This window comes from Callionymus lyra, chromosome 10 (assembly GCF_982586985.1).
Source record: "Callionymus lyra chromosome 10, fCalLyr1.hap1.1, whole genome shotgun sequence".
In the NCBI taxonomy this organism is placed as follows: Eukaryota; Metazoa; Chordata; class Actinopteri; order Syngnathiformes; family Callionymidae; genus Callionymus; species Callionymus lyra.
This window is the reverse complement of record NC_141827.1, coordinates 22,177,386-22,201,585: the sequence shown is the minus strand read 5'-3', so window position 1 is coordinate 22,201,585 and position 24,200 is coordinate 22,177,386. Positions and strand designations below refer to the sequence as shown.

General features: G+C 38.7%; 1 protein-coding gene across 1 annotated transcript; it reads left to right on the top strand.

The window, feature by feature from the left end:
- Positions 1–1,133: 1,133 nt before the first annotated feature.
- eya2 (EYA transcriptional coactivator and phosphatase 2) lies at positions 1,134–24,177 on the top strand. The gene is made up of 16 exons (XM_087801468.1): positions 1,134–1,364; positions 9,410–9,466; positions 9,631–9,662; positions 9,843–9,964; positions 10,745–10,861; positions 14,237–14,313; positions 14,399–14,582; positions 15,898–16,037; positions 16,180–16,263; positions 19,271–19,360; positions 20,705–20,763; positions 21,893–22,053; positions 22,158–22,272; positions 22,347–22,468; positions 22,555–22,655; positions 23,407–24,177. Exons 4-16 carry the CDS (start codon positions 9,862–9,864, stop codon positions 23,485–23,487), a joined length of 1,434 nt encoding a protein of 477 aa, XP_087657594.1. The 5' UTR covers positions 1,134–1,364; positions 9,410–9,466; positions 9,631–9,662; positions 9,843–9,861; the 3' UTR covers positions 23,488–24,177.
- The last annotated feature ends 23 nt before the right edge of the window (positions 24,178–24,200 follow it).

Below are 24,200 nucleotides of genomic sequence, written 5' to 3'. Positions count from 1 at the left end.
AAATACTTCGCCTGACCCGAGATCCCCGAATACTTTTTCAGTTAAATTAATATTAAAAATGTATTATGCCCTTCAGTGTTTAACACATTTAGTGGTCCTTAGTTTCTTGATCCGTCATTAACTATTCTTCCATGGGCAATTCATTGGGAATAAAAAAGGACCAAAATATATTTTAATTAAATTAAAATCCGTTTTTTTGCCCTCACACTAATGTCTATAGAAGCACTTGGAGAGCGCAGACCCCTGCCAAGCTGCTCATTTACACCCATATTGTGTCTAATTATTGCCAAACATTTATCGGTAACATGCAATACACTTTTAAGATTTGAATCAATCACACAACTAAGAAGCCAAAAATTGAAAATAAGCAGTAAACAAAAACATAAAAGTTAGCGTCTAGAATTAGTCTAGAAGTAAAAATACAGATGATTCCTAATTGATGTCTGCTGTGATCGGAATGAAATATTTGAAAACTTAAAAAAGCTCCTATATATAAGAATGAAGTATGTTTCTGTCAGGGTAAAATTTGTCACACTCATTTCTATAGAAGCACTTGGAGAGCGCAGACCCCTGCCAAGCTGCTCATTTACACCATTTTTTTAGTCCATTTTTAAACAGGTTTTATCTGCTACTTACCAACATAAGATGTTATTATTATTTATTCAGTCTTGCACTTGAAATGACTTTGTTGGGAGTTTAAACCACATTTTAACTTGCATCATTTATTTTAACAGGTGAAGTTTGTGTTTGACGTTTTTATTATATAGTGGCTAACACACACACACACACACACACACACCCCTACACACACACACACACTCACACAGAGGTAAAGATAACAAACAATCCTGATAAAACTGTCAACAGCCCGCAGTTGTTTACCTCCAACTAACAAATCCTCAAACGTGAAGTGCAGCTTCAGCTTCACAGAAGGTGGACTGAATGGTTGGAGTCGTTGTGTAAACAGAGCGAGGAGGAGAAGCTCTTGACTAAACAAAGATCTGCGGCGGAGATAGTGCAGGAGAAGAGGCCGAGGAGAGCAGCGTGTTGCTGGGCGCTGGGAGAGGAGTGGTCCGGAGATAAGGGCGGAGGAGGAGGAAGGAGGAGGAGGAGGAGGAGAAGGGAGGGTCAGATGCGAGCCTTCATTTACTTAACATCACTTCCACGCCGTCGGGAAAGCAAACACACTCGTAAAAAGCGGCGAAAGGGGGGAAAAAAAAGTCACCGGTGTCTGCTGCGTGTTTTCCCCGGGAACCTTCGCCTCTGAGCGGGGGAGACTTGTCAACACTCACCGGCGTCTCTGGACCGGCATGGAGGCTCAAACTCTTCTGGACGGATTTGTTTCCCTTCTTCACTCAATAATGGTAAGACTTTTGTCACTTATGTTGTACCTGTTAATAGTTTAATTTAATCATTTATTTTTTTCACTTTTTGAATGACTGAAATAAATGTATTTTTAATTTAAACTTTAATCTGAAAATTCCAGATAAATAGCGTTATTAGCATGTGGTTCTGAGTAGCATTTAGCATCTCGGCTTCATACAGTGTTGACATGTAAACATTTGTAATTATACGTTTATATATATCGTACAAGTTCGTTTTAATTCTTAGTATCGCCACACTGTAATAATACATTATATTTTAAATATATGTTACAGTGTAAAACTAGATTTATTTTGTACTTTACACGAGTAATTAAAATATACTATTCCGAACGCTACAACATATTGTATTGTTTTTATCGATAATAAAACAATTAATATCATGTTCAGTTGTTGTCGATGTAAAATACGTTTTTTTTTATTATTTTAAATTAAGTTTAAGCTTGTCACATTTAGCTTGGCTGTTTTTTTCCGTGAACAAAATTTCAACCTACAAGATTTTATTTTAAACAAACTGTCAAATGTAATATTCGAAATCTATTTGTATTTTTCAAATGAAACATTATTGTAAATTGTAGAAGCCTATATTTAAGAAAAAGTAACGCAATTCATATGTTTTTATTTAATTAAATAATATAATGGCAAAGTCACGAGTCAACTAATGTTTTGAATTAATGCTATAAAGTAATTAAGTCATATTTCTTAATGCATTTTATATTATTTTCCCAAATTTTAAATTAAATTTGAAGGTGATTCTGCAATTAAATTTTATTGAATTAAAAGAGAAAAACATCCAATGTAAAGTTGTCATGTTTTTTTCAAAATGTAATATCATTGCTTTTTTTTCAGCTATGATTAGGATATTGAATTTTATAAGGATCCTTTTTTTTAAGTGCGTTTAAAAAGAAACATCTTTAAACAACAAAACCTCTCATTTGTTCCAGAGCTGTCAAATATATGTTTCTGTGAGTTGTTCTCCGAGATGGACTGGCTTTGTTTTTCTTGCTGCGGCTTGACTCCGCACACGTTCAGCCCGACTTAAATACAGAAGATTACACTGGAATCAGGGGCACACACAGCATTCACGTATAGGGACCCTCATTACCCAAATTAGGGGGAGCCTCTCTAAGCATATCCAAACGCCCGTTTTCATATTTTTCAAGGACCCCCTTCATGAATCCAGACCTGTGTTTTGCCAACCCCCTTTAAATATCTCTCTCAAAGTTGGAGGAGTAATGATTAATGGGGCCCACTTGTATATGTATTTTAAGAGCAGATATTTCAAAAATAATTCTGTTTTTATTTCAGACTTGGTGTGAAAATAGTCTTAGAATTTGGATTTTTTACAAGTCACATGAATTGTTGCAGTGAAAATAAATTTGTTGATAATATTTTCTGTATCGGATTTACAACTTCAGGCGATTTGAATCTAATCTTTGCGTATATCGTCCACTGGTAAAACCAAAAGGTGTATGCCCAGGCGTGTTTGATTTAACACTGCGGTTCATCTTAATAACATAAGGCCTCATTTCCCCCGTCACGGCAGCCCCAGGACCTGCTACACTACCTCGTCCACAGCCCCCACCCAGTTTTCACGGTTCTTATTACTTGTTCTAATAAATTGTGAATAAGCAGTGGCCTAAAAAGTCCCGGACTGCGGGAGAATTCCCCATCCTGTAGCGCAAGGCAGCCCCTCTAAAGAAAACACAAATTAATTCCAAAAGCTCGCCGTGGCCAAACGTCCATGGAATGATAAATATTTTCTTAGGAAGCGTTCTCTTCCTGACTTTATCTGCATCAGATTCATTATATTTCAACTCCCCTTTTTTTCAGAATCTATGCAGCTTCTGTGCTATTCCAAGAGTGTTTATCGTTTATCCGACGCAAATCTTCAGGCCACTGAACACTTTTCGACATGGGTGTTTTCATTCAAATTCTAAACAATTCGTACAAATGTATACTCATGTGTAAACCAAATTATAATGTAATACTAAACCTTAGTAAGCTAAAGGAGTGATGTTTTGTGTTTACTTGTCTCCTAGCAAAGATGTTCAAAACTTTATTATATCTGTTTTTGTGGCTCAGCAGACAAAACAAAACACAACAGTTTCAGTAATGGTTGATATCAAAATGTAGTTTTAACTTGTATTTCACTTAACGAAATTAGAACTGTATTGATTGTTCAATATACAGAATTTCGTTTATAGTTTAGTATGGTAAAAAATAAAATTAGAATACCAAATTCTTTTTTTGGGGGGTTATTTTATAAGTAACTGGAACTTTAAGTTTAAATTGTTACATATGAACAACCATAAAAACATTAATCAAAGAGAAATTATTGATTAAAAATATGTTTGTTTTTTCACTGATAATATGAACTTTTTATGTAAATGTATCTTAAAATGGTCAATCTCTAAATTTCCCTTGAAATTAAAAGGTAAAAAATCTCCCAGTTTTGTCTAAAATAATATTAATTGTAAAAAACGAGAATAAAAAATACGTTCGGGGCAGTTTTTCTGATGGCAGTTTTGCGTCAAACTAGATCCTCAAGTTATTTCACTGCTCCCTAAATGTTTTCTCCTCCCTCCTCCCATCCCCATTTTTTAATTCCCAATGGCTCCGAAAGCTTCTGGGGAGGCCCTGTGCTGAAATGTATATAGTTGTGCATGTGTGTGTGTGTGTGTGTGTGTGTGTATGAAACGCTGGTCAGTCAGCAGACGACAGCTGTCTCTCTGGTTATCTCCTCCCTCCTTATCTCATCAATGAAGCCACACACATCGTGAATACAGTAACCATATTTCATTTTTTCCACCGCTAATAACTTTCCAGTGAAAAAAGGGGGGAAACTAATAACTCTCTGTGGCTTCTTAAGAGTGTTTTTCTAGGTGTCAGAATTTTTCTTCGGTATTACTTTTGTTTTCCTCCACATGCTTTTTCTTTCACTCTGATAAAAATCTCACTCTTATCTCTGCAGACGAGCATTAATCTCTCTATTAGTCTATTTTTTTTTTATACTCACTTTCTCCGTCCCACACACTCACACGTAGTAAATCCTCCAGTAAAGGAGTAATTGGACCTGGGTCTGTCTGTAATGCCTGTAAGCTACTAGCAAGCTCAGTCAGGCCAGCTGTTAGCAACTAGGGCGGCCGGTCGTGGAGATGGATCCAGGGTGAACCTCTTTTGTCCTAATGACTAATAAAGTCGGAGAGTGTGTGTTTCTGCGAGCGAGGGAGTTTAGGGAAGGCAGGGGCACTCATGCAGTTTGGCGTGTGTCGGTTGTGAGTAAGTGGAGCGTGTGCGACCACCCTCTCATCACTGGACCAGATGTTTTTCACCTGGGAGCCAGACCACCATCTGACTGGGGTCAGTCCAGTCCTCCGATCCCGCACCCTCTTTCTTTCTCAGCCGGGGCTGCTGGGAGGTCTGCCAGCTGTCCCTCATTCCGACCTCCGTCCCGGGGCACTGATTCTAGGGGCGACAAGAGTCTCTGCCTTGGGGTAGGTGGTCCGTTAAAATGAATATCTTGGTAAATTGCTCTTAAGAAAAGCGAGGAAAGAGGGATGACGAGTTGAGCATTTGAAAAGGAAAGCAAAAGAAGTCATTCAGGAAGGAGTGCGGTAAAGTGGCGAACAAAACACTGGCATTGTTGGGGTAAAGAGGTTTTCATTACCGAGGGACAAGAAAAGGGGGACACTTCTGTCATTAAAGTGGAGAGTCAGTCAAGTGGAAAAGGGGGTGGGGGACACAAGGCACAAAGATTAGGAGGTAAGGTTACACTGCATTGACAGACCGACCAACAGGTTCACTGCTGTCAGAGTTCATTGACATCCGTGTGTTTTCATCAATCTAGATATTTTGGACTAATCCTTGTGTAGCATCCATCCCATTAGCTAGTAGGTTAATCAGTGTGATGCTTCTGTATTCAAAGTTTACATTTAAAGTTGCATCCATGAAACTTTGCCCTGAATTTGGATCAATACAAATAAAACGGAAATGCTGTCCTTGAAGGAATCTTGGTTAGGGGAGTAAATTAATAACTAAAAAATACAAACTGCTTACGTTACATTAATAAACCAATCTTGAATATTGGGCTGTGGCAAAAATAACGAGTTTTCCCTGTATTGGATATCTTATACACACCTTTTGTTTTTAAACCTGTTAAAAAAAACATGTCAGCTTGACACAAAAAGCTGACTTGAACATAGAAACTGCTGATCTGAGGATCAACAGGTTACATAGATGCTCAACTGGTTGCTCAAGTTTAATGATTTATTGTGTACACACAGGCACACAAGAAGTGTAAATGCACTCTCATTTATTTCATCACTATTAGGAAGTGGATTTTTTAATTTTGTTGATTGATTGATTAAGGACTCTGCAATTATTTTATATGGCGACTAGTTGTTTTTTTAAATAGTGTATTGCTATTATGTTTCAAGGAGTTTTATATTGACAGCTGGAAGTATTGGGTAAGAGTATGTTTATACAATATTCCCATTGTGTTTAATAAAACAGATAAGATCATGCAAGTATTATTTTAGCATGTGAATTATGTACAGACGTTGTTAGAGAAGATAGATGTAACAAAAGTTTAAATAAGTATGTATTTACCGTTAACTTCAAATAATTGATTCTAGCCAGCATTTATATTTCTAAAGCATCGGCAGAATTATTATCTCTGTGAACCAATGTTCCCCTTCTTTTCTCAAGTATCCTTCACTAATGTTGTATAAATCTCAATCCAAATGAGACGGTAAAGACAACAGCCACTATGTCGGTTGCTAGCTTGGTTGTTTTTGTTGTTTTCCATAGCGATGCTATAAGTGCGTAACATAATGATGGTGGAAGAAAATGATAATGCCACTCAAAATAGTTGGCCACTGGCTACTCTTACCCACTGTCTACTGCCAGTTTTTGTTTTGTTTTAACCTAAACCAAATGTCCTACACATAACTGTTCCCAGGCCCCAACTGTAGTCCGGCTTCAACCCAAAATGTTACAAGGTTAAGAAAATAGCGTTGATATTTTGCATTACATGTTCATTTCTGTGTCCATAATAGGTTGACGTGAGACCATATAAATTGCCGTCCGTCTATTTTTATAATAATAAAACAGCACATATTTACAGTTTGTTTTATGTATCAAAACACAATAATATAATGGAAAAAGTACACAGCATAATAAGTATGCTGTCTCCTTGAGATGTTCATTAAAATCAGCTGACTGAGACATGGAGTCATTCTTAACAAGGGTTTTTACCATCTCAGCATAATGTCGAATGTTGGCGCAAACAAAGGCTTAACAAGCAAATGTCGACATCTTCTCAGAGGCATTCTTTTAAGTTTGTTGTTGGATGTCACTCAGAAGACAAATTGAATTATTCTGTCATTGATTTAGTCTGGCAAGGGCACCCGAGTGTATTGTGGGTAAACAGGCTTGTATGTATAATAACATAATTGGACGATGGGTAGCGGCCTTGACAATTACCTTGCAAGAGAAAATATAAAACCCTTAAACTAAACTATAGATAACCATTCAAGTGTTTGTATTGACCTTCGGTTTTCAGTAGAAACAGAAATCTCTTTAAACCACGAAGAATGGAAAAGCAGTTCATGCTAAGAAGAGATTTAGAACAAATAAACAGCAAAAATATAATGAAATATTATGTTAGAAGATTGTTTATTTTTCCTTGAACAGTATGAAATAAGAAAATATAATAGTGGTATAATGGTTCTCTCATGGAAGATAGATACAAGTGGCTGTTTTAACATCTGTTTCACAATTTACACATCAATTGTTCGTCTTTTTCGGCAACAATGAAAAAGAAGGGGTAGAGGAGACCTATGTATTTGATAGAAACATCTCTTACAAACTCTTCTACTACCATCCAAATGTTCCGTTGCCATCTGATCACATATAAGGTTGCAAATTCAGGGAAAAAAAAAAACTTGTTTTCAGCCACTTTACATGTTTCCAATGGCTTGCATTTTGAATGAGCCAGGAAGTAACTGTCTTTGAGTACTGGGTTTTTAAACACAGACTACTATTCAGAAGGTTGTAATTCAACCTTGACTTGTGCTGGAAAACATCAAATCTCCTCTTCAAGCCAACAGAACGAAGGGTGCACAACACAGAATCATATTTTGAGTCTCCATCTACAAAGCAGCATCACAGCTTGTTATCAGACTAACACTCTTAAAAGAAAGTACTGCCTGGCAGATGGTTCGCATTTCAAATGTGTGCCCCCTGATACTGTTGCATAGTGTGGGCCCTTGTTCTATGTCCCTTATCAGTGACTGCACAGCAGCCAGTTAACCCCCTCCCACCCCCCCCCCAAAACCCCAAGGCACTTAGAGAGTCTGTTCAAATTGAGGGCTCCAGGTGGACTTCCATATGGCAACGAAGCATCTTGACAAGTGGCTGATTAAAAACCAAAATGTTTCAATTAAAGGTCAAACTTCCTGGGGGTCAACACCGGCTGTAACCACAGTTCAAACAAATAACACAAGTTGGCGTTTGTTGCATCCATATCAGGCGGAAATACCCATCCATTGAATAGGAGCGGCATATAAATATATGTTGCATTTGTATTACTTCTGTTGGTATCTCAGGCTGCATTAAACTATGTCAAATGTCATTCCATCTTGAAGCGCCGTGCCCCATCCTGTGAAGTAATCCTTCAGCACCGAGACGAGAATTTGATATCCGTGAAATAATTGGCGGGCCAGCAGAACCATGAGACCCAGGTGAAGTTGGTGGGACTGGCTCTATGGCCTCATGGCCCACCCGTGGCCCTGCTGGGTTTGTTTTAGCTTCGATTTCAACCCTCATCCCTCCCTTTCTCTGCTGAGCTCCCCTTGTCTTCCCTCCGGTGTCCTGCAGTTCCCATGGCCTTGTGCGCCCTCCACCCAAACCTCACCCTCAACCAGGAAGTGGTTCTTTAGCCATCTCTGAATCACTTTTTGTAGTTTGTGTCACGCCATTGAAGTCGAAAGACAGTTTGGATAGATAACCTTAGACATCCTGGACTAGGAAATATTTAAGTTTTTTAATGGAGGTCAATAAAGAAAATGACGACAAGCTGCTGATGTCTGTTTTAAGGGGATCTTATAAATGCTATTAAGAAATGAAGGTGACTTATAATACTAAACGCCAGTCAAATAATTCTCATCCACAGTCCGTGACAGTCCGAGACTATATTGATGAATGTCTTTCTTGAATCTTAATGTCTTTGTCAGTGCCATACATCTCGCCACTTTTTAAAGCTTTTTAACCATCATATTTCAAGAGCGTCATCTGTCTTTGTCGCGATGTTGTCAGCCAAGGTCGGGGGTCAGCGAGTCAGCTGTGGCTTAAATGTCCGGAGGCAAAGAGAGATTGAGACAGAAGGAGCGAGAGTGATCAATTAATGGGTTTGAAGTTTTTGTTCTGGTGAAGGAAAGTTTTTTGTTGTTTTTTATCAGTGGAAAAAACATTTGTTCTTAGATAGAGAAGATGTCTTTAATGGGCCCCTCTTTTTTAAAGGCATTTTAATTGTTTTAAAAGCATCTCTTGCCTACTAGTTGGTGTAATCCAAATCCTAACAATTTAAGGAATTCCATAATTTAATTGAAAGCCATACTGTCCGACCATAATTGTCTAATGGTCGCCTTATTCCCTTTTTTTCTCACCCTAGTTTGAATACAAATATATAACGTCCATTAGGAAAGCCTGAGAAAAGATTGACCCATTTCCACCTTCTGTTCTAATGGCATTGACCTTTGACACTTTTGACCTACAACCACTTTTCATCCTCTCAGTTTTTTACGCATTAAATTAAAACAATGAAAAGTATGTACAAGTTGTTATGATCTTATAGATCTTACAGACGATTTGGTTCATTTTTAAGAGCTTTTCTTTCTGTAAATCAGTGAGTCAACAAATTGTTATCTGCTTCCTGCTGGAACAAAGAGCCAGGGGCAAATCAGCACCTGTCACTCAACCACATACCTGTGTCCTAATGGTGCTTTGTGCTTTTGTTTCCTCAGGAGAATTAAGAACTGAGGGGGGAACCTGAATAACAGCAGTGTCGACCAAAGAGAGAGGTGATTCTGCTTTTCTTTTCCCATCACCTACAGCCATTTTGAGTAGTGTAGATTCTTGACAATATTTATCTTGGATTTCTGTTGAATAATTACTAGAATAAACGATTATAATGAGTAGATCATCTGTGGAATAAATGCCAAACCACTTGTAATTTATTTTTCAGGATACTTGTTTTCAACTTTAACCCTACAGCAGGTAAGATCTTTCGGCACCATTTCACAATGTCTACTGAATCATGTTATATTTAAAGAAAAAAATTGATAAGGAAACATTTTTCCCCTTTAAGATAATAGTGTATTGTTAGGTTACAGGATGTTTTTTTTCTCTTTAATTTAACAATTTTGGTTCCTCATTGATACATCTTTTCAACATCAGCTGACAAGGGAAAGGTGCCATGGCTGCGTACGGACAGACTCAGTACAGTCCCTCGCTCCAGCCTGCAGGCCCGTACGCTCCCTATACTCACCACACGCAAGGATACGGCATGTCCTCCTACAGTGAGTACACACTCTCAAACACACACTTTCTTCTTCTGTGGCTGCAGCAGACGTACTCATAAACATGCTATTATAGAATAAAACTTGATTGGCGTGGTTAACATGAACATGCACCGACAAAGAGTTTCTTGGCTGATTATATGTTCCTTAATTAACATGGAGAAAAATCCTTGTAATTTAGGTTTTTCTTTATTGAATTGGAACCGTCTAGCCCACAATACAGCCTTTGATGTCTATATGTATCATTTTTATAAGATGTTATCGTGTTGTGTGTGTTTATTAAGTCAAATAAAACCATGTATGTTTTTTTTAAATGTCTTTGATGTAGAAATATGAATAGAAAACAGTCTTTTTCTATCAGCAACTGTGTTTTTGCATGACTTGGTCGGAAATTTTCCTACATTTATGCAGTGCAACTTTACACAAAAGAAAACTCCTCAACAGTTAAGAATGAACCTCAGAATTATGATAATTATTTAAAAGCAACAAGTAGACTTAATTATCAATGCTGCCAGAAAATAATTTCCAATTTGGGGTCACGACAGAGTTAACAAAAGTACGTTTTATGCCAAGAATTACACAAAAATAAAGAACATTAACATTTTATGTAACTTTTTTATTGTTAAAAATGTTTTATTGCAAAAAAAGTAACATATCAATCAATCATTGTAAAGATTTACCTGTGTACTCGTTTGAAAAATTGATCATTAAAATGTTCAAATGCACTGGCAAGAAAGTGGATCATATTCCTACATCCTCTTAACGTTGTTGTGTCTGCAGACATTAAAACAGAGGACGGTCTGAGTCACTCTCCGGGACAGACGGGACTTTTGGGCTACTCCAACTTCAGCAGCCCTCCCCCCAGCCAGAGTCTGTACAGCTACTCTCACACACATGGTACGTCTGCAACACTGTGCGCAGGACATCCAACACACACACACACAAACACATGCATGCACACTTCACACACAGCAGCTTTGATTTTCGACCTCACTGGAATGAGCATCCATCCTCGTTTTTTCTCTCCCTCGTCTTTTCCTCCCCTGTTCCCCGTCACACCTGTTCTCCATTAGCTGCGGTCTGGACTCCTGGCGTCAAAAGTCTCCCCACCCCTCCTCTTTTCTCAGGGTCAGGCCCCCTTTCTCCACTCAGACCAACAACTCAGCGGGCATACGCATGTGTCTCCGGATGAGTTGTAGGGGAAAGAGAGGGAGCAAACAGAGGGGATTTTGAGGATGGGAAAGAACATGCATAATCTTGAACTAGGAGATACGGCCAGAAGCTCAATTATGACCTCGACAGATGATCTCTCTTGACCGAAACATGTATCTAAAATAGGTAAAAACATATTTGTATATCTTATGTTAGTCGATTTCTCTAGCTGAAAAAGTAGTCGTCCAATAAAAAATGATCGATTCTAACTTAATTCAGAAAAAAAACAAAAACATTATTTATTTAAAATACATTTAGCCAGTTTAGAACTGAGAAATAACCATTTTTTAGAGTTGTAACTTATTATTACAAGGCAAGACTTTTAGGAACTTGAGGAAAGAAGTGTCAGGAAAGGAATTTGAAAGTAATGAAACAAAGCAACTTTCCGTACATTTCTTTGTGGGAAAAATGAAACATTTAGCACAAGCGGATGCTGCTATTATTGGGTGATCCTGTGTTGGTTTATTTATCTCTTAAATAAGGGTTTTCAAGTTTTTTCTTTTAAAATCGTTGTCACTATTTCAGAGTAAAAATGTTCCCTTCAAAATAAAACCAAAGCCCACAACTCACTCTAAACTGACCCAATGTTTGGTCCCTCTAGTTAAAACCGGCTTTTTTAGATTAGCTTAAGTACAAAATCTAACCTAAAATATGTACAAATAATTAATCGACATCGATATTAACAAATCAAAAACAGATTTTTTTTATGATGCGCTATTAGCAAATACTGTGTTATAGTGGTTAATATTGCAGCCTCATGGAAAGAGAAGTGCAGGTTCAGCTTAAAAATGTGAACATGTTGGAGTCTGTATTTTCTCCTTTTGTTTGTGGTTTTGCTATACAAACAGTTGAAGTCAGATTGGATAATTTCAAACTAAGATGTTCACGGATCAAGGACTAAGAGTACCTAACTTTCTTTCCGTGATGCATCATCTTCAGGACGTGAACCCAGTTAGCATGAAAACACCAGCAGAAAAAAAAAAAAACAAGCAAAGTTTAACTAAACAATGGCAGTCGTCTAAGCGGAGGATCATAAGCGCAGATGGTGTTTGGTCGCGAATGTAAATGTCTATGTTCTGCTCAATCAATTCTCATCCCTTAACACACATGTCCTTTCATCTCCCTGAAATAAATTCAGATGTCACATATTACACAGGAATGTAAATATCCTTGTAAACACATGTTTGATGAAACCTCTGATGAAAACTCAAGGCCTTCCAATGTCTCTGTGCTTTGAAAGCGCAGTCTGAGTTTAAAAGAGTCTCTTCCCAAACAAAATAATTTTGTTGGAATCGTTTTAATGCACAAAACATTAACTGCAAACTTCAAAAAGTAATAAACCGCCACAGCAACCAAATGTTTGTTGGATTTCAGAAAGTTTCCATGTATTTCATTTTTCTCTATACAACACACACTGAGGGACACACACCACAAAGCTTTATGCGCAACTGAAACCAAATGGCGACAACATGAGAGTTTTTGTTTACTCAACAGACCTCCTGCAACTTTTTGGGGGGATCTTTGCGGATTGTTGTGGACTCTGTGGTTCTTCCATTGAGTCATAATTCTCTTTTTGTCAGAATTTCGATTACAGTAGAAGGTCAAAAGGAGATAGATGACTTGTATAGTGGAAATAAGCAAGTCCCACAACACACTGCAGGATTTGAATAATAGTTCTACTCTTGAAACAGTTCAATGTTAATAGTGATTTGCTCTTGGCTGTGTACTTTAATTTGGAATCCCAGTGAGTGCTTGACACCTCTGCTGTAAATCATGTCATCGTTTTGACGGATGGTTATTAGTAATTGGCTGCCTGAGCTTTGAAATCTCCTTCCTGTTGCCATCTCTGTTAGCTCTCCTTTCTTTGTTGTTGGTTGGCAATCCCTACTTAATAAGCTATAAAGAACCGTGTCCCGGTCTTGTCTTGGTTCTCAGATTCTCTCCGTCTCGCCCCGTCTAATTTTCTGCTCCTAATGATACGCGTGACGAACATTGGCGTGCCTCTTTACAGTCCACTCAACAGAGATAATTTGACAGAATGTTGCCAAAATCAACTCAAAAATACATTTTTCTCAATCTGGAAAGGTCTTGGTCTTGACTTGGCCTGTCTTTGTTATGGTCTCTGTACTGTCTTAGTCTTTGCTGAGGTGGTTTTGAGCATAAAATGTTGCTAGAAATATTTTTTCTTCTTAGCAACTATTGATTCTGGTTCTCTTAAGGTTTCTGCCTTCTAAAACAAAGTTTTTCCACACCACTGTCAAGCTGTGCTTCACTCATTGTTGTGACACATCCATTTTTCTTTTCACCAAAATATAGTCTTACTTAATCTGTAAAGTGAATTGGTCTAATTTGTTTCTCGGCAGAAAAGTCAATTATTCTTTTGTTAACAGGTTGTGGTCTTGTCTCTACCGTCTTCAAATTCTATTTTGCAAACCTGACATGAATACAATTATTGCTGTAAAATGTTTATGAATAAAAGCCTGTGATCTACTACACAATATAATAATAATACACTAATGCTTGGAAAAGTCTGATGCATTAATCAAGTGATTTTATGATGAGCAGAATGATTTTATCAGTCTACAATCTTTCCTGACGCTGCAGTGATTTGATGCCCTTCATAATAAGCAACACACAATACGCTCATTCACACGAACGGTGTCAAAAGTTCATTAGAAATACCTTGGTCACAGGCCAGAAGGTCTTGGAGCTGTTACGCAAAGGAATTTATGATTTTACAGTAAACAACCTGACTGGTTTTGAGAAAACAGCTGATCCTCGGCGACACAATAGGCTCAGCACCAGTAGAGGTTGTTAAATATCAAAGTACTGTAACAAACTTTTCCTCCCAAGAACTTCTCAGTGTGAGAAGCAGCTTTGTTGTTGTGTCAAACATAAATCACTTGACTTTAATTGTTTTTTTCCAAGTTCAAACTAAATGCTATCTAGACTTTGGCAATTGCAGTGATATTCCATCAACATAAAATAGATTCATAGTTTGGGATTATCTCCTCTTGACATCTTGACCTAGGGTTTCTGACTTCTGACCTTATTTCTTAGGTGGTGGCATTTCATCTGGAATTTTTCAAGGAACCCACGCCATTTCTAGTTCGACCCCTTTCAACCCCGCACAACAAGTGAGTGATGTCGACAACCGGCGACAGCAGCAACTGCCACTTTTCGTTGCGCCCCGATTGGCTTTAATCACCGTTGTGTTCGCAGGAATTTTCAACGTACTCGAGCTACAGCCAGAGCCAGTACTCGCCGTATTATAACTCGCATCACTACAACAGTCCGTATTTAACAAGTAGCAACATCAGCCCGGCCGCCATCACAGCTCCATTAGCCTATCACACGCCGGAACATCCAATAATGATGCCCAATCACAGTCCAGAGTCACACACAGGTAAGTTTGTTTTGTGCAAGTCAAGCATGATAACATGTACAGTCTGATGTTGACCTCTGATGTTTATTGTTAGTATAATAATATTAACTTTAAGTTAAATACATTCATGAGAACATGACGGCCCCTATATCCTGGTTGTTAGCAAGATTCATATAAAAATATTTGATTAAAAAAAACAAAGTGAGGAAAACACAGCAAGACGGAACATATATGATAAAATAAGAAACCAAACATTATTTAAAAACGATGCTAAAATAATTAAAAAAGACGAGAAATGGTTACATTTTTATTTTATTTTTTTCAAACACATGACCAATACGCTTCTCTGCATCACATTGATGTTGGCAAGTGGGCTGCGTTCTAGAACTTAAGAAAACAAATGGTGCTTCTAATACCGTTGGGGGAAAAAAAAGCAAATGTTTATTGAATGAAAATAAACTAATAAATAGTAATAAACAGATAGAAACCATCTAAGGTGATGGCATTAAAAAAAGCAATTCAAACCAAAACCGCTACCTACTCAGGGCAGAAAACCAGAATGATAAACACTTACACTTACACTTACGATAAAAATGCATGAAAACATTGGCCACTGAACTGAACATATATTGAACATGGAGCAAAAAACATACCATAGAGCGTGACGGACAAAAGATTTTTTTTAAACACATCAATCAAGGGGAACAGGGATCAGGTGAGACGAAGACACAGGTGACACGAATCAGGGCAATCAGGAGCACAAAAGGAAGTTGACAAGACTTCACAATAAAACCAGGAAATGAGACGAAAGGGAACATAAATGACAGGACATGACAGATAAAATAATACCTTGGCAAAGTGTTTCCCAAGGGGCTCTCTTCAGAGAAAAGGCTGAATTCAATTAGCGTCTTATCTTATTGTTTCTGTCTCATTCAAAATATAATTTGGTAATAAAAAATATCAGACTTTCAGATGTGTGCTTTTTGTTAATAGTTCTCGTGTCTCAAAATAAAGTAAACAACATGTATTTATATCATACAAGAATTATGTCTATATAAAAAAACAACAACTAATATTTAAGTTTTTTCTGATATCACGATATAACTATATCTTCCTTTATCCTTAATTGTATCTTTTAATTTTTCTTTGCGGTTCCTAATTTCTCATATAGTTATATGTTTTACCTCATCCCTACTTTCTTTTGGGTTGACGGACCCTCAAAAAAGTTAGAGTTTATATTGTGGCCCCCTGAGAAATTAAAATAGAGTAAAGAATAATGTGAATAAATATAAACAAAAGCAATTTCCAAATAGAGAAACATGTATTTGTGCGACAGGAGAGTACCATCCACCACCCAGCCCCCCCACGCCAGGTAAAGAAGAGGTGGGTGTTCCAGCGCGACGGGGGTCTGATGGGAAATTGCGAGGGAGAAAGCGAGTGAGTGACCCCGCTCCGCCTCTGGACTCCGATATAGAGGTAAACAGGCCGTCTCACAGTTTTGAAGAACTTCATGATTCTTTACAATATTTACTTCCACCTCCCTCTGTCTCACACTCGCTCAACATCAAACACAAACTTTCCCCGAGTTTAACCTTTCGTATCTGCTGTTTCTCCGCAGCGAGTGTTTATCTGGGATCTGGATGAAACCATCATTATTTTCCACTCGCTCCTCACGGGAACTTTCTCCTCACGATTTGGCAAGGTACGTAGAACACGACCCCCTTTGCTCAGTCACTGTCAGTGGTTCGCACACGTTGACAAGAGATAATTACACCAATTATAGGCGGAGTTCAACTCAAAACCACCACAATCTTCCCATGTCACATCCCCGCGGCCCGAGCATCACACGCTTATTTGACTTAACAGTCGCAAGTTCAACCGCCCGAGTCCAGTCCACGACCTTTAGTTCGGCACTTTTTCACACGCTGGCTGTTTTGCCTCCCTGCCCTGTTGTTTCTTTTCATAAAGCGCGAGGGTTGTTTGGCTACCCCGGCGTCCCGCGGCATGATTGACAGCCAGCGGGACCTTCGGACAACAGACAGGCAGCTGACGAGGGCCGGGCTGTGGTGCCTTTTCTTGTTTTTGGCCGCGGATCTGTGTTTTGAATTCCCATGGTCCCCCTGCGGGTTGACACTGGGCTGATGGGGCGTTTGGGCTCTCTCGACTTTACACCCCCTCTAGGCCCAGCTCAGCTTGTTTCTTTTTCTAAATTCTGAGAAGAGTTGAAAAAGTGACTTGAGACAAGAGATAGAGAGGACTTGGGAGTTGAAGTAAACAAAGGCAGAAGAAGAACAGATTACATGAACATCGTATGAGTACGTCATGAAGTTATTTGTCGTCTTCGACAACTTTGCCGTTTTCTTCATTTGTTTTTTGAGCACCAGGCTGAGAGGGCGTTTCATCATAGAATTAAGATCATTATGCTTTAATAGATGGGTTAATCAGAACAAAACCTTAACAAAACCGCACTCCCACAACTATTTGCAAACCTAATTATTTTCTTGTACTTAAAAAATATATATATAATCCGGAATCCAGAAGAATATCTTGAAATATCTTTTTGGAATTCTTTTCACACAGTAAAATGAAAACTTAAAAAAGTTAAAAACCAAACCAAAACAATAGTTATTTTAGTAAGAAGTGGAAATTCAGTTGAAAAACAAGTTCCTGCTTCTCACAAAAGCGTAAATCTTAAGGTCAAAAGTCTAATTTTAAATTGTAAAAATACCAATTTATAAATGTCACATGATCTATTTTAATCCCATGAGAAAACCGTAAACGCCACCAAAGTGAAGCCGAAATTCTTAAAATGTCTCAAAAGTTCTAATTTTTGTACCCGATAAGGACACTTTATATTTTCAACGTCTAGAGTAGATTACTTTTGGTGTGATGTCACTGTTCATATATGAGATCTGCTCATTTTCATTTAATTAAATGTGGCCCCACATATAGGAAATAGATGTTAAAATAAATATAATTTTTTACATTTATGTCTCTTTTAACTGACATCTGGGCCCCCAAATATTTTTGCTTTGTTATCATAAGACAATGTTCGAAGCCATACTATAACTGACTCATCAGACGTTTTCTTTTTTTTCCTCCAAGTTCCCAAACTAAGCCTTTTTTTCTAAGAGGTAAATTCAAACGTTCCTGCGAGACGACTGTCTTTCATATGGTGTGGGAACTCTTTACTGGGCCAAATTCTTGTCCTGGCTTAAACAAAGACGGGCTCTGAATTGTTCTTCTTAACAAAAAAGAAAGATAATTATAGATAATTATTTAATCTTCCACACAAGAGGGAGAGAGCATCTCTTAAGTCCGAAGCCCTCCTGGCTCATTAGTTCTATTCATCTATTCATGACTTCTCCGTCCTCCCCCTTAATCGAGCTGCTCCGCCTTTGTGAACTTTTCCCAACCTCCCGTCCTCAGGTCCCTCTTTACACCTTCTTTTTTCCTGTAGGGGGTTGTTTTGTAATTGTCATCATTTACCGCACAGACCCATTTTCACCGTCCTCGCCCGGAGACGACGCTCCGCTTGTCATTTAAGATGCACTAATCTGATGTTCACCTTTGGCTGACACCGGCGTGCTTCTCCTCCGCGGCTGCCTTCACAACAATAATCCGCACACACATGCGAAAACACACCTGCTTTTGTAGTCCACAACATGCCCATGCAGTGTTGCTGTGGCGGTCGCCCGCACCTTCTGATTAATGTCTGTCCCAGGGTGCTGATTTGTAATTTATTTAGGAGAAACAAGCATGAGGTGGGTGTAATGCAACACTGCTGAATCGGCTTGTTTCTTTCCACGCAAGAACAAGAAAACCTGTAGCATATCAATGTCAGGCTAATTAGTAAGTAAGTAAGTAGTAGTTATTTGTGTAGCGCCTTTCTAGACCAGGGTCACAAAGTGATTTAACAATCAAAAACAATATACAGTTAAAATATATACTTTAAAAGGTCAAGACACATAAGTATAACACAAGAGTCCCAGTAAATCAGGGAAAAGCCTGTGCAAATAAAAATGTCTTAAGATGTTTCTTGAAGGAGTCAGTAGATCATCAAACACAGAGAGAGAGGAAGATCGTTCCAAAGCTTAGGAGCAACAGCCTGGAAGGATTTCTCTTCTCTGGTGTGCGGAGAAATTGGGGGTTTTACAGGTGAAATCTAGAAAATTATTTCAAAAGCCTGTGCAACATTTTCTGTACAACACAAATGAAGTGACGCGAAAGCGTTTCGCTCCGGAGCCTGGATGAGAAAATTGCCCAGATTAGCAGTGGAGTTAATCAACACGGCTTTGAGACACATATTTTCCGGCTGCTCAAGCTGGAACCAGTTCCTGTCAAAATCCAAATGATGGGTTTTCGCAGCGTAAGTGAAAGAAGTGGTGTTTGGACGCCCGGCAGATGACAAGGGAGAAGAGTGATGAGGAGCGGAGAAGACATTAAAGACTGTAAATCTTTAGTCCGCGCCACTGAATCTTCAAGCTCGCCAATTCTCTCGATTTCATTATTTACCGGCTAATAGCGCAACACTTGTTTTTACTTGATGTGATGAAGTGCGTTTTGGTGAAAAAAGAGTTTACTATCCCGGGGGCCCGAGCTATTGCCACAGCATGTTTTCACTGCTCACATAGTGTAAAATTCTAATAAAAACAGTAGCTTTTTGTTGCTTAATGTCTAACGTCGGTGTGTGTCCATGTGTGTGTCAGGACTCATCGAAAGCCGTCTCTTTGGGTTTGTGGATGGAGGAAATGATCTTCAATCTGGCCGACTCCAGGCTTTTCTTCAACGACCTGGAGGTGAGCAGCACAAAAGTCAAGTTAACTGTCTTTAGCACCTTTAATTGGGAGTCATTATCTCTCAACTTTTAACCTCCTGCAACACAGTGTTTCGATGCCATGAGTCATGAACTTTTCTTGAACTCCAGTCATGAATTAATTACATTTAATTGTGATTCTGTGTCAATCAATTTGTGTTTAAAATCCCTGTTGGCGCCAAGAGTTCGCTTGAATCCCTCAGCTTTGTTCTAACAACGAAGGAAGCACGGAACACTTTGTGCTGTGATTATAGGTGTGTGTCTGAGTGTTAGAATAAAATTAGTCGAGGAGAGGGGGGGGGGCGCCAAGTGGAGTGAACTAAGCCAACAAGGCCATTGGCAAACTCGTTTTCTTTCTTCTTTTTCTTCTGCGTCTTTTGTTGTCGAGGCTGAGTCAATCTCCTAAACTCACTGACGCTGAGCTGACGACTGCAGCTTAAAATCTTCAGCTACAATTATCTCGTCTCTGCGATGTCAGTCACTACACAAAAGAAGTGTTGAGTACTTCTGCCTCATTTATTGAAGTATGTAATTGACAGATTCAAGTTTCAAGTTGATTTATATATATATATATATGAAAAAATGAAATTGTTAGTTTGATAAAGGGTGTGATCACCTGTATAAAGTTAGCAAAATAGACTCAATAATTAAGCAGCAGTTTGAAAATTAAAAGATAAAAAAAACGGCATATTTTACAAATGTTTCTAAAAGGAAAAGTACTAAATAAAAGTGGAAATAAAATTCAGAGTCATATTTAGTCACTTTGAAAGGGCTTATTTAAGACTTTGACATATGTGTGTTTTTGGGCCAGGTTGAGAGATAATGAATATTTCAAGTCCAGACATTAATCCTTTTGTCCTGGAATTGGCAGCCCCTAGTTAGAAAATTGAATATATTAACTTTTATATAAATGTAGGGGTACTAAAAGAGAACCCTGGGGAACACCAATGATCAATGTACTGTTGCTGCTGAGGAGGGAATATGTTGGGCTTGTAACACAACTGTCATGAATTATGAAAATAAACCAAAACAAACTAAAGTACTCAAAAGGAAGTGAGATCACAAAATAAAATAAAAAATAAAAAATAAGTTTAAAACCCTCATAATTAGCTGTTTTTCATTCAACCTTTGAAGTAAAAAATATGGCTAAATGAAAGTTGCGTTTGGGTTAGTTGTGTGTCTGAACGAACTGCTCATTGGGTTCATTTTGACGCTAGTGTATGTGTGAAGGCTCCTCTGAATGCAGCAGGGATGTGCCTGTGCAGGGCGGCAGTCTCGAAAACGATCTCTTGATACATCCGCTCTCTTTTCCTCTTTCATTTCCCAGGAATGCGACCAGGTTCACATTGATGACGTGGCGTCGGATGACAACGGGCAAGACCTGAGGTAAAGTTTCTACTCTGCTGAGAACCTGACAGTCCTGGTGAACCAGACTTGCCCTCTCGGTTTGAATGTTGAGGAGGGGAATGGAGTGGGAAGAGATGATCGTCTGTGTGTGTGTGTGTGTGTGTGTGTGTGTGTGTGTGTGTGTGTGTGTGTGTGTGTGTGTGTGTGTGTGTGCGTGTGCGCTTCCTGTGCCATATAGTATGTCAATGGATTATCCAACGCTTTCAATTGTCATCAGAACATTTCTTTATCATCCCCCGCTGTCTCACTCTGTCCAGACATTTTATTACATTATATGCTCAAAGTGCTTTAAAACACTTTTAGGATTTGACAACGAGCCAGAGAGTCTTTCGCTCCTGGCTCGGCCTCGCCTCAAATGTGTTTTTATATTCACGTTCCCTTCTTAAAGTAGCGCAGCCATTCTTGTGGTTGACCTGGCGAAGTCGACATGACTTTGATGAATTGTTGTAACCTCTCCGTTTTGTCACAAAAACGTGGGATGGAAAAAGTAAATTGTGGTTTTCCGTCACAACTGGAGACCAGACCGTAGATCAAGAGATTAAAGCTGACGTCGCTCGCAACAGGATGTTAACGTAAAATGTCAAAAGGGAAGTTCTGTCGTCAATCAAGGACTCAATGTACTTGTCGATACATCAGTCAATAACTAAGTATAATTAAATATCTTTGGTTCACAACAAGGGCAGAATTTTTACCAATGATTTCGACGGAGTACCACAGTGAACAATACTTGGACCACTTTTTTTCCCTGCCATAGCTCACTTGGAAACTTGTTACAAACTTTTTTACTTTTAAAGGCAACTAAAAACTAAACACAATTGTGTAGTAAGTCCAACTCAGAGCAAGCAGGCCTCATTAGGCCGTGTCATATATTCTTTAATGGAAACCAATCCAACTCTCCTGACTCACTCAAGTTTCAAATGTCATCATGAGGGTGTTCTGAACTTATTACTTTATAAAGTTCTCCCTCGTCTGAAATCTCGGCGACCAAGAGGTTACGAGAGTGAAGTCCATTATGACATTTTATAATGTAAATATTTCAATGAAACATTAGTTGCCCTGCAACAGTTGCAGCCACATCTTGACGCCTTTTTGATTTTTTGTGTCTCAGCACTTACAACTTTGGGACCGACGGCTTCCAGAGTCCGGCCGGGACCGGGAGCCTGTGTCTGGGGTCGGGGGTCCACGGTGGGGTGGACTGGATGAGGAAACTGGCTTTCCGTTACCGAAGGGTCAAGGAGGTTTACAACACCTACAAGAACAACGTCGGAGGTGAGACACGATAGTTCTGTGCGACTTAAACAAACATGATCTCACAGCGACCTCTAGTGGCGAGAGTAGAACCTCTAACAAAATGTTGCATGTCCCGAATCCAGGGTTGTTAGGGAGCCCCAAGCGTGAGGAGTGGCTCCAGCTGAGGCGGGAGATGGAGGTTCTGACCGACCTGTGGCTCACTCAAGCTCTCAAGGCTCTCGCTCTCATCAACTCAAGGTGAAGCAGGAAGTGTTTCTCTTGAAACGTCCGTGAATCATGAGTCGTCTGAACGTGTCGCGTTTCTCTCTCAGGCCCAACTGTGTCAACGTGTTGGTGACGACCACTCAGCTCATCCCAGCGCTCTCCAAAGTCCTGCTCTACGGGCTCGGAGCAGCGTTTCCCATCGAGAACATCTACAGCGCCACCAAGACAGGTGAGCGACTCAAACAAGCGTCAGGTCGTCTTTTATCCCAAAGCAGAAGTGAAGGTTCAAACTCGTCTTTTTTTCTCTCTTGGAAGGCAAAGAAAGTTGCTTCGAGCGAGTTTCCCAGCGCTTCGGTCGCAGAGCCGTGTATGTCGTGATCGGAGACGGAGCCGAAGAAGAGTCGGTCGCCAAGAAGGTAGAAAAAAAAATGTCCTAAATTCAGGGCTTTGTTTAGAATGTGGTGATTTGAAGCGAAGACAAACAGTGACACGCCTTGAAGTATTGTGAAGACGTGTCAGATCATTGTTGCAAACATTTCTGGAACACTGGCGACTATCAACAAGAAGCACAAATCATCACATTGAACCATTTCATTCTTTGTTAGGGAGAAAAAAAAGAGGAAGAATAAGGGTTTTTTGTGTATATTTTTAGGTTATTGTGAATAAATATATTGTTAAAACGAATTTCCCCTCGCGGGACAATAAAGGATTCTGATTCTGATTCTGAAATATAGTTTATTATATTAAGAATAATTATTATTTGTATTACTTTATGTTGATAAATATATTTCTTAATCATAAAAAGTAAACAAATATAACATATTAACCTCAATATTTATAACTGATCAGTAAATAAGGACAAAAGCAGCAAATGCCCAAAATAAACAAACAAATAACCAAATAAATATTTTAATATTACTTTTTAAATCTTGACTTGTAATATATATTTTTTTAATACATAAAATATATATAACCGTGAATATAAAACAATCTGGAATCAATAACTAATAATATATAGTTAATTTAAATCCATGATTGACGTTACATCATAATAGAAAGTTAAAAGAATATTATATTATACTACAAAACATGTAAAGTTGCCATTAAGTTTTGCTTGAGCTACGAAATCACAAAATCTTTAAGTGCTTCGTTTGATGTTATTTGCAGAAGAACATGCCGTTCTGGAGGGTTTCCTGCCGGGCCGACCTGGAGGCTCTGAGCCATGCACTGGAGCTGGACTACCTCTAGTGGGCGCCAGTCCGCTCCACTCGTGACACCTTTAAAAGAAAAGCTGCTGGACTATTTTTGTTTTTGAGCAGCTACAGCAGCGAGAGACTGACTCACATCCCAGAGACGCTGAGGACACTGTGAGGACCTCCAGGACCAAAAGCTTTGAACTCTGATCCTGCAAAGATGTGTTCAACCAGCAGCACAAACTCATTCTGAAAAAAACAGTGTATGTGAAAGTTTTTTGGCTGTTATTCAACAACAACACGTTTTTAAAAAGGTTTCTTGGAGTAACAATATTTATTTTTCATTCTTTTTTTTTTCATTTTTCGGGGAATTAACTGGACTAGGGAAAAAAAAGACATTCTTAAAAAAAAGCCACCTTTCTTTCAATGTATTTTTTTCTGGAGAAAAATGTTTGTTATATCCACCATTGACATCAACCAAAGCTGTTTAAAAACACCAGACGACATTTTCCCGATATTTATTAAATCGTACAGTTAGTGGAGGTGACGATTAAAGCCATTCAAAAAAAACACATTTTTGTAACGCGGCTGTGGATCCTGTGTTTCACGTTCTTTCTGGTTCCTGATATGTTTGTAATATAGATGTTGTGGTTGTGCATGTGACTGTCAGTGTAGCTCTGATTTGTATATAAAGCTTTATTGTCCATTTGACAGTTTTAATAGATGAATAAAGATAAATTAAGTGTATTGTGGGAGAATGTGTGTGTA

Coding starts and splice junctions, on each gene's coding strand:
- eya2 (XM_087801468.1), top strand. CDS start 9,862: ATGGCTGCGTACGGACAGACTCAGTACAGTCCCTCGCTCCAGCCTGCA. Junction 19,361..20,704: donor TTTTCTTCAACGACCTGGAG/GTGAGCAGCACA, acceptor TTCATTTCCCAG/GAATGCGACCAGGTTCACAT. Junction 22,054..22,157: donor CTACAAGAACAACGTCGGAG/GTGAGACACGAT, acceptor TCCCGAATCCAG/GGTTGTTAGGGAGCCCCAAG.